At 57.1% G+C, this 13,623-nt stretch overlaps 1 protein-coding gene across 2 annotated transcripts; it reads right to left on the bottom strand.

Annotated features, from left to right (window-relative positions):
• Positions 1 to 446: 446 nt before the first annotated feature.
• GUCD1 (guanylyl cyclase domain containing 1) lies at positions 447 to 13,563 on the bottom strand. 2 transcript variants are annotated; one of them, XM_074321879.1, is made up of 6 exons: positions 13,427 to 13,563; positions 7,939 to 8,023; positions 6,930 to 7,095; positions 5,672 to 5,763; positions 3,602 to 3,843; positions 447 to 2,916 (listed from the first exon to the last, which is right to left on the bottom strand). In XM_074321879.1, exons 2-6 carry the CDS (start codon positions 7,947 to 7,949, stop codon positions 2,825 to 2,827), a joined length of 603 nt encoding a protein of 200 aa, XP_074177980.1. In that variant the 5' UTR covers positions 7,950 to 8,023; positions 13,427 to 13,563; the 3' UTR covers positions 447 to 2,824. The 2 variants fall into 2 exon arrangements, with proteins under 2 accessions (XP_074177980.1, XP_019565900.2); XM_019710341.2 differs by lacking the exon at positions 13,427 to 13,563 and adding an exon at positions 12,691 to 12,903.
• Between the last annotated feature and the right edge of the window lie 60 nt (positions 13,564 to 13,623).

Below are 13,623 nucleotides of genomic sequence, written 5' to 3'. Positions count from 1 at the left end.
AGATGCCACGTAATGCAGGATTTCCAAACACTTCCTCTTTTAGAAGTAGAATTCTTATCCAATGAAATATTAGAAGGACCCAACAGCTAGCAGATACGGAGAGCTGCTGGTTGGGGTGGAGGGTGCAGGGATGGCTGGAGTCCCTCTGTTCCCTCCTGTGGTCCCCACTGCCCCCCTCACTTGACATCCCCCACCCCCAGCCCTCCTCCTGCCCGAGATTGTACGCCTTCCATGCCCTCAAGAACCTTGGTCAAGCTGCCCTCTGAGGCCCTTCCACCTCCAATATTACTGCCTAGGCCCTGCAGAGCTTCAGGACAGATGCAGGCCAGAAAAGCAGAAAACTGGCTTCCAGTCCCAGCTAAAACCTGGTCCGGCAGGTCGAGGACCCGGCTCCTGCTCGTGCTGAGGAGACAAGAATTCATGAAGGCAGCCAGGGACTGCCATCGTTGTGCAGTGAGAATAACGTTTATTGAGAATGGCTTATTACAAACAAAATATATTTATGTATAAAATCTCTGCAATGCAAAAGATCCCTTTTGTCCCCATGTGGCCAGAGTGAACAAAGCCAAATGTCCGCTGTGCTTTGGGGGCTGTGCTGGACCCCCAGCATATGGACAGGGGGTTGTGGGTGCCACGTGCTGTAGGCAGAAGTTCCTGGTGGAGCTTTTTCTCTGGCCCCACTTTCATGATTTTTCATTACACAATATAGTGTGGTTTGTGTCCTGCCTCCATGACCCTCCCCAGGAAGGTGGCACCATCTTAGGGGCAGGCAGCTTTCTTGTTAATCTTCCACATAGTTGAACCCTAACTTGTGACTTGCCCTGAGAAGCCCAGGGACGGAGCGTTTCTAAATGTCACATGATGGGCTGAGGTGTCATGACCACTGTCCGTGGAGGCTGCTCTCCATGGCAGCCTCCCAGCACAGGCACGTACCTCACTCACATTCAGCCATCCTTCAAAGCTTCACTTCCTCTCGTTGTTTTCCTTGACACATCTATTCTCACCACAATTTTACTTGGGCCCCTCTAAGAATGCCCAAACCCCACAGTTGCCACATGGGGTATTCCTGAGCATAGAGCCAGAGCTCCCCGGGATCTTGGACCACCCAGCATTAAGGCAATGGAAACGAGACCAGTCTGAAGGCAACGCTAGTCTCACACCCAGAATAGCTGCCCAGCTAACAGCGCCTCCCTCTCGGCCCAGGTCCCTCTCGGCCCAGGCGACACCTGGTGTTGAGAAGCAACACGGCTGGGTGGTCTGACAGCCTTCGTAAGCAGAGCCCTCAGAGAAGCCATGGTGGGGAGGGGCCAGCTGGAGGGGGAGGGCAGCAGCCGCTACCATGGCATGTCTTGGGCATTGGAAGACGAAATCGCAGAGGTGCAGGGTGAGTGGGGCTGCTGGGGCACCTCTGCTCCTTTGCCACAGGCAGCCTATGAGGGGTGGGTGCCCCAGTCCCTTTGGAAATGATTCATTTCCTTTATTTTTTAGGTGCAGACCTGGGTTCAAGATCCAGCTCCACCAGACTCCTGGGTAAACTCTCCCCAGACTGGGCCGGATTCTGTCTGTAAGGTGAGGGGCCCTGGCACTCAAGCCCACCAGCTGTGAGTCCCCTTTTCTTTGAAAGAGAACTTGGACTGGCTTATCTGCCCCGTGAAGAGAGGTGTCAGTGGTTCCAAAGTACCTGCAATCTATTATTGTCTTACTTGAGGGTTATTCTCACCCCCAAAAGTAAAAACTTAAATCTCAAAAAAAAAAAAAAAGAAAAAAAAAAAAAGAAAAACCACCACCTACCCCCCAAAAAAGAGAAAGAAAGAAAAAGAAGGCAACAGCTCTAGTTCATGCTCCGTGCCATGCTGTGTGATCCTGGGCATGCACCTCCCTTCTTGTCACAATAGAACAGACCCAACATTCTGTGCAAAAGGTCCTGCTGTGCACCGCAGCGGGGCTGGGAGACCACAGGCTACCCCCTCCATTGCTTCAGAACCACAGACCCTGTGAGGCCTGGGGCTCCCCACACTCAGAGGACAGGCCCCACTGTTGGGACTTAGGCTAGTGTCAGGAGGCCTCCTGGGTGAGGGGCATCTTCGGGGTCCAGGCAGCTGTCCCTAGCCCTCTGGGTCAGGCTTTCCTGAGCACTCACCAGGACCCTGCCCGCACCCTTTAGAGCTGGAGTACCTGGAGGGCTGCAGGGGCCTCAGAGTCCTTTCTTCCTGAGGTCCAGCCCTCCCCAGGCGCCACAGGCCTTGAACCAGCCACAGGAACTTGGGCCCCCTGGGAGGCCGAAGGGGCGGTGGCATCCACGAAAGGACAGGGGGCCCTGCAGCACTTCCAGGGAGAAGGGTGAGGACAGCTCCCAGCATGGCCAGGGTTAGCTACAGTCTGCAAACACAAGATGCTGTCCTGATAAGCAACGTCTCTCTCAAGGGCTTGGTCCCTCGGTCTGTGGGGAGATGGGCTCAGACCTCTCCCCTGGCCCAGGGTCTGGCTCACAGGCAACAAGGGTACCGGCGGTACTGGACGTCTCCTGGACACAGCTGGAGTCAGGCTCGGGGTCTTGGGGGAAGCTCCGCTAGGATGCTCTGGGGGTGCCTCCAGCAACCAGCAGGTACTCTGGGTAAGTGGCAGGATGACACTCACCACTGGTGGATGAAGCAGGAGTGCTGCAGCCTCCCGGAGTTCCCTAGGGGTATTGCCACCCAGGCTGAGGCCGCAGCTCTGCCTTGGAGCCCCAGCAGCCCCAGGGCCTGGCCCCGGGCCTTCTGAGCGGGCCAGCTTGGGTGGGGCAGGCTGGGGTCTGAGGGCCGAGGCCCACGGCGCTCCGCTGTCAGCTGTCCAAGTAGACGAAGAGGATGTCCTCGTCTGTGCCGTAGCTGGTCCGGGCCTCCTCGAAGTTGCTGACGCTGGTGCTGCACATCCCTGGGGCAGGGGGGCAGAGCAGGGCAGCTGGGAGGGCACGGTGCCGGCACCAGGGATGCCGGGGGGTCTGAGCATAGCCCGCCTGCCTGGCCCCCCTCAGCACACAGGTCTTCCCCCCCCAAGAAGCCCTTCTTGCCTCTTGTGCCCTTTATGAGCTTGTCCCTGAGCCTTCCCCAGTTTGGCAGATGGAGAAAGCGAGGCTCAGAAAGGGGACAAAACATGCTCAAGGCCACACAGGGCAAGCCTGTGACTCAGCGCAGTCCTTCCCTGTCCCCAGGGCAGTAGGGAGCCCTGGAGGGGTCTAGAGAAGGGGCTGGCAGACTCTCTGATGTGTGTGCTGACTGTTCCCGGGGAGGGAAGGAAACTGCAGTCTATACAGCAGGAGCCCGTGGGCGGGGCCCTGGGCAGTGGTGTGGAGCCAGCAGTGTGGGAGGGAGAGCTGGCCGGGCCCGGTGATGACGGGGTGTGGAGGAGGCCAGCGCGGCCCCAGGTTGGGGGCTGCTTCGCTGCCTGGACAGAGGGGTGGCACAGATGACAGGAGCCCAGGAGGAGCAGGGGTTTTGGGGAGAAGCCGGCAAAGGAGGTCTTGGCCCCACCAAGTTGAATGGGAAGGAGTTGGGAGGGCCAGGCGAACGTAGCCGCACCACCCACTGTCCCCAACCCTGTCCTCGTGGGCCACACTCACGGTCAGCATATGCTGGGTTGTTGTAGAAGATGGAGCCGGTGGCCCGGTTGTAGCCACGCAGCACGATGAAGTGGCCCTGGTAGTCGGGGGTGCGGCAGAAGCAGCGGTGGCCGCGCGGAGCGAAGCAGCAGTACTTGGCGGGGCTGGAGCAGAGGTCGCAGTGCAGCACTCCTGAGTTCACCAGTACGATGGCCACATGGCCCTGCGCCAGGTGCACCTGGATGTCCTGCACGCTCACCGTGCTGTGGGTGGGAGGGGGGAAGCTGGCACCGCTGGGCCTGCGCCTCATCCTTCAATGGACCCCTAGCTGGACCCTGTGTCACACAGCTTGGGGATGTGGCTTGTGTTCCCTCCGCCCCGAGCTCCTTGCAGGTGGGAACATCTTGCTGTCATGGTGGTTCAGGCTCAGCCCAGGGCCAAGCACAGGACCCGTGGAGGGCGTCTCTGAGCATGCCCAAGCACAAGCTGGCCCGTCAGACCCTTTGGGGGTGGCAGAAGGTCAGCTCCAGACAGGCCTGTCAAGGGCTCGTGGAGCAGCACCTGGGACCCCGCCTCCTGGACTGGTAAGTGAATTATTTTAGCCAAGCACCTCCACTGGTCCTTTACCCTAAATCATGGGTGGTTTACAATGGAAACTGTCGGTCCAGTTTAATTCCCCAAATCTGAGCCAAGCATGGCTTTGCCAGTATCAAAACCAAATGCTTCTCTGAAAGGGCTATTTTTCTTTTTTCCTAAGGCTCCTTGTGGTAGAAGTGGCTGTCTAGGAAGAGCTGGTCAGCAGCGCTTCCAGGAGAATCCCCAAACCAGCAGAGCCAGCTGCCCCATGTAGGGCAGCCCCACCCAGAAGGCAGCAAGTCCAAGGCCAGGGGCTCCACCATCTTTGCTGGCTCTCCTTCCTTAGCAGTCTCAACAGTGATGGCCTGAGCACCAGTGGCCTGGCCCAACCCCAACCCATGGCTGAATCACATGGCAATTTGGTTTGTTGCCTCAGCCCAAGGAAACATGTCATTTTCCCATTTGGTCTTTGAAATGAAATACTAACTGGCTGACTTCCCAATGGTATGTACAAGAGTGAGATTTCAGCTACAGAAAAAGAGCAGGGGCTGGTCTGGAAGGAAAGGCAGAGGGTTGCATGGGATAAGTGTGTGTGGAAGTGTCAGGTTGGGATCACCACAGGGCTGAGTAGCTGGGGGCGGGGCGGGGAATGGCGGGGGAGGGGGTGGGCGTGGGGGCTCACACCACTTTTCTCTTCCTCTGTTTCCTCAACTGAGGAATGAGGACAGCACCAGCTTCCCACTCAACAAGACAGCACCTGTCAAGTGCCATGAAATCAATATTTGCTGCCTTTCCTTCCAACGTGTGTTCATGTGGCATAAGGATGCATGGAAACTCTTCCTGTTTTCTAAGTCACCTATAGTGTGGCTCGTTATATTAATAATGAAAATAGAAATCTGTAAACAACAGGGACACCTGAGAATGGTCCAGGGGAGCCCAGCCAGGATCTGAGCCAATAGGCCTGAGAGAGGAAGAAAGCCACTTGCATCCAGGGAAGTTACTCCCAGGCTCTGCCTGAATCCTGCCCCCACGTAGAGATGAGAAGGGGAAACCCATGTAAGGTCATAGCAGCCCATGAGGAGATCTGGGAGCCAGGCCTCCCCAGATAACCTACACACTGGGCTGCCCTGTTACCCTCCATCACTGTGCCAGCATGCTCCTCGGGTTGTCACCCCTTCCGTCAGGTTCCTGTTCTGTCCCATGCCACCATTCAGTGAGCAGCCCAAGGACCGGCTGGAGTGTGTCTTGCTCACCTGTCCCTCTAGCCCCTGCTCAGGATCCATCCCAGGCTGAAGCCTTGTGTACAGTAGACCATGTAGTCCCACTGGTCCCCATTTCATGGATGACAAACCAAGGCTCAGGGGGGCAAGTCAGTACCCATGGCCACCCGAGCAGGAAACCCCAGTTCTGCCTGTCTCCCGAGGCCCTCGCCTTTCCCGTACACCATGCTTAGGCCTCTCCCACTCCAAGTCTGCGGGTGAGCAGGTGTGCAAGAAAGGGTGTCGGCAGGCTCACCATTTCTCTACCAGCACCTTGGAGGCCTTGGCTTGTGCAAACAGCTGGTTCACCCGGGTTTCCTCTGTGTCAAAGTGCTTCCTGTAGAAAGACTGAAGAGAAAAGAGCAGGCTGGAGGGGCCACCCACCCTGGCTGTCCTCACCCATTTGGACAAAGAGCACGTTATGGAGTCAGAGACGGTGGGAGCGTGGAGGAGCCTGGGCTGCCATAGGAGACGGCATTTGCAGCACGTGAGCAGAAAGCTGCATGTCCCGAGCCCGCAGGGTGACTTGCCAGTGTGCACAGGACCACACAGAGGTAGGAAGAGGATGCTCAGGAGATGGGTGGGCAGCTGGGCTTGGGTCGCTTCCCTAAGGCAGATCAGTCGCCCCTGGGCTTGTGCCTCCGGTAGGCACGAGCAGGAGTCTGAATAAATGAGCAAAGGGGCAGCTGAACCCATCTAACTGCTCAGCCACCACTCGGCTTAGCCACGTGAGGTCCATAGAACAGACTTGGTTTGGTGCAGGGACCTCAGGAGAGTTTCCGGGGCGTGGGAGCTTTACTCATGGGGGAGGCAGAAATGACCTTGTTCTTGGGCGCTTTTCTCTGCCTCGTGGCTATGGTGAGAGCCTCATTCCCCCAGCCTGGAAGGTTCAGAGGAGAGTTAATTGATTGGCCCTGGCCACTGCTCGGCAACCCTCTTGCCAAAGAGGCCAGCAGGGACTCCACTCTGCCAAGTTTCAGAGCCTGGGCTGAGCTCTGCCTCAGTGGCAGGCAAGACCAGCTCTAGCTGTGCAGGGAGGGAAAATGCACGGGTGTGTTGGCGAGGCTATGCTGGCATTCTTTTTCAGGGAAAAAAAAAGATGATATTTTGGTTTTATCTTTTAGAATACCTATTACCCATGAGAAGGAAGAAAATGGGCAAATAATTGTTGGATGAGGTCAGAATGGTGTGCTCTGAGGCCTTGGGCCCTGCCTTGGCTAAGGGACAGGGGAAGGGCACAGAAGGAACCCTGAGATGCTCTTCTGCATATCCTCAAGTCTGTTGAAGGCAGGCGGCAGGGTTCTCTGGGGCAGGGGTGCCAGGAGGGACCCAACTTGCTCTTCGAATCCTCTGGGCAGGCTGAACCTCAAGGTCACTTGGTCTCACCAGCTTGAAATCCTACCCATGGCACATCTGCCACGCTCCCTGGTCTCTGCACACCTGTGTGCCCACTTGGTGTCCAGGCCTTGCCCGTACCCTCTTCCAACAACTGGACCTGGTGGCCAGCCACTCACCTGGTTTTTGTAGCCCTTGTCAACGCCCAGGGTCTGGGTACAGAAGCGGTGCCTCACGCCAAAATGGCGCATCAGGTAGGCGAGGTCGATGGTCCAGATGCTCCTGGTCAGCTGCAGCTCCTGCAGGGCGCCCTCGAATGCCCCGTCATCCAGCTGGCCCAGGTACCTGTGGGCAGGCAGGCCACGGAGGCCAGTTCACCTCGAGGGGAAGCTGGTCTGGGTCACCCTTCACCTGTGGATCCATCAGCCACTGGCAGAGCTTCCACTCCCCAGAAAGCGCTGTCCTTTGTCATGAAACCCTATGTCCCACCTGGACACAACCTGAGGCTGCTTGGGTACCATGCTGGCCTTAGAGTCGAGAGCCTGAATTCTGCTTCTCCCATCTCCTGCTGTCTGTGTGACTTTGGGCAAGTCACTGCCCTCTCTGGCCTCACTAGTTTCATCTCTAAGATGAGGTGGTTGGACCACCATCAATGGTTTTCTAAGCTTTACTCAGATAATTCTTCTGTTGAACCCTATCTTGCCTAGAATTCCAGGATGTAAAAAGGATTAAGAGAAAAGCTGCTCCGGGGTCCCAGGCAGCCATCTAAAAACTCTCCTACAAGGTGATAGCTCTGGTTCCTCCAAGCTCTGATGGTCGAGGTTCCAGTGATGACCACACAGCCTCAGGTCAGTGGTTGGCTACCCAGTGACCCTGTCTTCCAGGAGCCTGAGGCCGAAAAGATGGAAGGTCCTGTGTCCCCATCATGGGATCACTCTGTGGCCCAGGACTGGGCACCGGGGACTGCCCTGGCCATCCCCAGAGCTCCCAGGCATTCCCAGGTGCACACTTGGAAAGCCTGGCCCATCCCTCACTTGCTTTTGCAGATGGGACTGAGCCTGAATAGAAGCTGGGCCTCCCACAAGCCCCAACCAAGGGCAGCCACATGGACGATGAATCCCACCCAGGTCTCTCCCCGCAGCCAGAGCATGTGGTGAGGATGGGGAAGGCCTTGGCCTGCCTACTCACCGCAGCACCATCTTGGAGCAGGCCAGCCCACAGTCCCAGTGGTAGAGCTGCTGGATGATGGGCACAGGCAGCTGCACAAAGTCCCCTGCAGGGAGACACAGGGAGGTCATGGACCCTTGGCACAGTGCCTGTCACTGCCACCCCCACTGGACCCATCGTCATGGGGCCCTGCCCAGATCCTGCAGGTGCTGTTCAGGGGCCAACCCACAGCCTTTCAGGACCCCAAATCCATTCTCATTACAATAGCAGTGATCTTCCCAAAATACCAGTCAGAGCAGGTCAGCCCTACACAAAATCCTCCAGTGGGTTGGTTCCCGTATCTCTAGACAACGCCTTAATGGCTGCTGCCCCAGCACCCTCTGCCTCCTCACCTCTCATCTTCACCAACCATCCTCCAGGCAGAATTTTCACCCGTTGTGATCCTTTATGCCCCCGGGCCTTTGCACACCTGCTCCCTCTGCCTGGACTCTCCTGGCCTCCCAGGTGCCTGAGCTCACTCCTGTTTTTGTGTACCACTTCTTGATGCTACCCCTGTCCGCCCCGCCCCCTACTCTGTGCACTCACAGCCCCACATGCCCCTCTCTCAGAGTCCTTTTTGGTGGGAGCTCCAAGGAGACGGGGCCAGGGCCAGCATGTGACAGGTGCTCAGCAGATATTCATGTCTGAATTCATGAGGCCTCTGGAGTTTGTCTGACTTCAAAGCCCCCAGGGCCACCAAGGTGTGAAGACCACGGTTGAGAGGAGGGGACTGTCACGTAATCTGTGTATGTGGAATGCTACCCTGGGCGATTTCTCAATCTGTCCTTGCCAGGCAGTGAGGTAGAGTAGAAAGGGCCCGCCCTAGGTGTTCTAGCCCCAGCTTGGCCACCGGCTGGCTGTGGGCTGAGCAACTGACTTCCTCTTACTGGATTGAGTCTGGCCATCTCTAAAGTTGGGGACTTTGGTCTGATTCAGTCATTCAATCAACAAATATTTTACAAGGGCCTAGCAAGTGCCTGGCATGTTTACTAGAGATACAGCAGTGAGTGACAGGTCCCTGTCCTGGCGAACACTAAAAACAAGCAAGTATAAGAGAAAAACCGGGGGCTTAGGCTAGGGGAAATGGTGGGGGGGTGCCTTAGAGAGTCAAGAGGTAGAGAGCGCAAGGCAGAGGGAGAACAGCATGCACTGAGGGCCTGAGGCAGGGGCGAGCTGGCGGCGGCCTGCAGGACCCTCCCACGCTGCCATTCCATGAATCCGGACAAAGTTCAGAGTCTAAAGAACCAGGAGGGACTTCCCTTCAGTAGTCACCACCACTCACTGCTCACTCATGACACCCATTCAGCACATGAAAAGCCAGCCCACATTGTTTCCTCACCTCAGGTCTCTGGGGCCTTTCTGGAACCCAAGACCAGCCGGTACAGAGCTGTCCTGGGAGCCTGCCTGCCTCCCACTGCATGCAGCAATCATGAGGGCTACTCATTAGCCCTGGAGTCCATCCTCGTCTTCCGACCTACTGGCCCTGTCTGGACAGTACCTTCCTCAAATGAGTCCCATGCTCCTACTCTCCTATGTCTAAATCCTCCCCCGCCTTCAAGGTCTGGCACAGATGTCACCACTTCAGGGCCTTCTCTGAAAAAGCCACGCCCTTTCCTTCATCTGCACTCTGCCAGGCCTGAGTTCACACTTTGCCTCCCAGAGGGGACCCTTGCACTGAGCTTGTCTGTGCCCTTCTCGGCTGTTGTACATTCCTAAGAGGCAGTGACCTGTGGCGGCTCCTTTGCTACATGGTATTGGTCTCTCTCCCCAGACGCCTCACCGTCAAGGGCATGCAGCAGCATGGAAGGCAGGATGACATGGGCGAGGGCAGGACACCCACTGGCTGAGTCACCTGAGAGGCACCTGACTTCTCTGAGCCTGCTTCCTCCTTTATGAAATGCACCATCACAGACACCAGCCAGCAAGGAGGTGTGAGCGCTCAGGGCAAGGAGGTGTGTAGAGCCCTTTGTGGGTGCTGATGTGAGCCCTGCATCCATCCAGCCGGGAGGGGCCTGGCACACTGAGTCCAGGCCTGGCTGAGGCTTTGTTCCTTCCTTCCCCTGACCCCAGGTGCCTTTAAAAGGAACCCAGGCACTTCAGTCAAGGCCGTCACACATTCTCCTCCTCCCATTGCCATGGATTCAGTGCTGAAGGCTTAGTCCCGCCTGACCTTTGCCTGTCTCCTGCTCCAAATTCCACCTCAGCTCCTCTGCCATCTCTGTACACAGAAGCCAGAGGGATGCCATCCATAGTGTCCCTCTGCTCTTAGAATAAAGTTCTCCCCCTTTACCATAGCCTGCAGGCCCTGCCCAAGCTGGACCCTACCAGCCTCATCTTTGCCTTTCCGCCTCATTCACCCTGTTCCTGTTCCTCTAGGCACCCATCACCTTCACTCCAGGGCCTTTGCACATATCGCTCTCTCTACCTGGAACTCTCTTTCCCTTGCTGTTCTTAAGGCTTCCCCTGATGGTCATGTAGGTCTCAGCTCAAAGTCTCCTCTTCGGAAATGCTTTTTCTGGCTACGCCTTCAGAGTGAGGGAGCCCTCCTTCACAGCACCCTGTTTGTTTCCCTCGCAGTACTTAGCGAAAGTAACAAAAAGCAGTCAGTCAGGCTATTCTGTCTCCCCACTAGGCTGTCAGCTTCCTGAGGGCAGAGCATTTGCTCATCTTGTTCACTGTTAGTCCCAGGGCCTGGTGTCTGATGCTTAGTCGTAATTCGACATTTGTTGGAAGAAAGGAACTTGTTGAGCACCCACCGTGCGTTAGGATTTGGGGACACTATGTGACTAAGATCCAAACCCTGCCCTCCAGGGATTCATATTCTAAAATAATTCCCCGCAATGGGCTGAGTGGAGGAGAGCTCTATGCAGGGTATTGTCCCCCCATGGTGGGGTGCCTCCCTTTTCAAGAATTCCCTATTGAGGCCATAAACAGCCTTTGTGTTTTTCTCTACAGAGGCTGTTTATTCCCCAGCCTTTCCTCTTCTATATCCCTTAGTTTGGAACGTTGTCTCCCATCTTTAAACGTCCAAATGCTCTGGTCCCTTTCCTTCTCTGATCCCTTCAATATGGATTATTTGAGGTGGTGTCTGTTTTCCCCAGTGGACAAATGGAGAATTCTTCAGTGGTAGGTGGGGACAAGGTGGCATTTACCTCCTCCTAGCCCTCAGCCCAGAGCAGGCACTCAGACATGCTTGGTGATTGGAACACACTTTTCCCCAAAGGCCTTATCCCTTGAGACGCCAGGCGCCGACCTGTCACGGCAATGCCCAGCACTCCCACCCCCAGGCTTCCAGACTACAGCCTGTTCATGGCTCCCTCCTTACTCTGTACCCAAGGCTCTGGTGTGGACTAGCTGGGCCATCTTGGCTGGGCTTTGAGTCTGTCTGTACGTTCTCCTATGCCCAGCTGTAAATGTGGCACAGGACAGTTGCTCTGAGCTCTGCTGTCCCTTCTCTTCTTGCCCTGATCCTTGAAACTCCTTGATCCTGAGGTCCCCAAGAGCTAAACATCCCCTTGTGGCCGCCCCCAGTCTTGGCACGAACAGGTCTGCCCCTAGGGACCCAGAGATACTCCTGTGGGGAATGATAAGAGTAGGCGAGGTCTTCCAAGCCCAAAGCTGCTACAAGATGTTGATGCCTGAAGCAAAGGGACTGTCCCACGTGAGAACTAGGGTCTGCCTAGAAGGCCCTGGCTGGCTTCAGTTGGCAGCTGTCACCCAGGAAGGAACGCAGCTCACTGGCCCTGAGTACTTAACCCCTCTCAGCCTCAGTCAGCTCATCTGTAAAAGTGAAAATCACAAGGCAACCTTCTTCATGGGGGTGGTTATGAGGCTCAATGAGGCACGGCATGTGAAAAACAGCACAGTGCCTGCCAGAGAAAGCTCTCTGTGAAGGTGAGCCATTACTCCACTGAGGCTCAGGAAAAGCAAGCGCCTGGTCCAAAATCACAGAGTTGGAGTAGGATGCATTAGATGGTACTCCTTGCTGCAAACGCAAAAGAGACCACTTCCTCGGGTGACACCATGGTTCCACTGAGGCGTTAGTGTCAGGTTCCCACACGCTCCTGTCCTCTCCCATGAGTTGGCAACTCACTTCAGAGTTTACTATGGTAGTACTACCACTTTCTCTTTCTCATCAACCCTGTGCCTTAAGCAGAGAAGAAATCACTACTTCCCCCCTCCCCCACTTAGAGAAGCAAACTGAAGACCATGACACTGAATGTCAGTCTTGGTTTCCACCCCAAAGGAACTCAGGCCACCTCGGCGCAGAAGGAACCAGAGGGTGAAGAACTGTACAGGACAAAACGCTGAGTCTGGGAGGCCAGGTAAGGGCCCTCCCATTGCTCTGTGCTCTCAGCAGTTCCTTGCGCTTCTAGGCCTTGGTTCCCCCAGGGGTCAGGATCTCCCAAGGCGACTCCAGCAGGACTTTTTGCTCCTGGGGAAGGTGGCGCCCCAGCCTCACAAGCCGGGACCCTCCCCACCATGACCGCTATCAGAGCTGACTGGGGTCTCAGCCCTGGGAGTATCAGGAAACCCCAACTGACAGGGGCTGGGGGGTAGGGAACCAAGGCGGCTGCGTACACCTGGCCAAGTTTCGCTGGAAGCTCTATAGCCTCGCCGGAGGCGGCGGTCGGCCCAAGGTCGCGCGCGCGGCCGGACCCTGCCCCGCGCTGTGGAGGGGTGGGAGTACCCCTCGTTCCCGAATGAGGGCTGGGCCCTCAGGGAGGCACTAACCGGGCTCGAGCGGCGACCCCGCTGCCTCCGCCTCCGTCCTCATGACCCGGGCGGCGCGGGGCGCCCATGGCCCCGGCCTGGCGCCGGCTGTAGCTTCGGCTGGGGCGAGAGTGGGACCGATACGTGTAAGGCTCCTCCGCCGCCACCTCCACCGCCAGCGCGGTGGGGAGAAGGGGAGGCGGTAGTAGGGCCTCCCCAAGCCCCGCCCTGGCCCCTCTAGGCTTCAGATCCTGGGATCCCGCCCCTTCCATAAGCTCCTCCCCTTCACTGGGCCTCCAAAGAGGCCACTCCCTTTCCCTTCCCTCGTCCTATTACTAGAGGCCCCCCGCCTCCTGATCTAAGCCCGCCCGGGCCATTCGCAGCCTTGGCTTCTGGTGACCCCGCCCCTTTCCCAGTTCTCGCGCAGACGCACAGGCCCTTCTCCGCCTCCGTTCCCGGGGAGCCCCGCCCCTCTCTGAGCCCCGCCCGCCCCGCCCCTTTCTGAGCCCCGCCCCGAAACCCTGTCGTCAAGCGAACATTGGCTCCCCAGAGGTTCTTCCCTTTAGCAAGCTCCACCTCTTCTCACACCCGCTTCTTTGTCAGCCTCAGGTCCAAGGCCTGGTGCTGCCGCATAAACCGCTGGGCTTCGGGAGACCTAACCCTACTCCGAATCCCTGGGCCGGCACCCCCTCTTCTCTATACCTCAGTTTCCCTATCCGTATGGTGAAATTCCTCGTCTTGCTCAAGTCGCACTTACCTGGCAGTGCCGGGTTCCAAAGGTTAAATTGTGAGGGGAGATCCTAGCCTTCGGCCCTACAGGCTGCTGCCCCCGATCCGACGGCCCAGACCCTAGATCTCCCCCCTTGGATCCAGCCCGTCCCTGGTGGGGGGTGCTTGGAAACGCGAGTTCCCCTCTTCCCTTGACGGGCTGAAGGTCGGTATTTCGGGTGGCAC

This window comes from Rhinolophus sinicus, linkage group LG16 (assembly GCF_036562045.2).
Source record: "Rhinolophus sinicus isolate RSC01 linkage group LG16, ASM3656204v1, whole genome shotgun sequence".
Taxonomy (NCBI): Eukaryota; Metazoa; Chordata; class Mammalia; order Chiroptera; family Rhinolophidae; genus Rhinolophus; species Rhinolophus sinicus.
This window is presented reverse-complemented; position numbering and strand designations above follow the sequence as displayed.

Excerpts from the sequence above, each read along its gene's own strand:
- GUCD1 (XM_019710341.2), bottom strand. The coding sequence starts at position 12,733 with ATGAGGACGGAGGCGGAGGCAGCGGGGTCGCCGCTCGAGCCCG. Across the intron at positions 8,024-12,690 it reads GGGGTCGCCGCTCGAGCCCG|GGGACTTTGTGCAGCTGCCT; the intron begins GTTAGTGCCTCC and ends GTCTCCCTGCAG. Across the intron at positions 3,844-5,671 it reads AAGGTGCTGGTAGAGAAATG|CACGGTGAGCGTGCAGGACA; the intron begins GTGAGCCTGCCG and ends TCCCACCCACAG.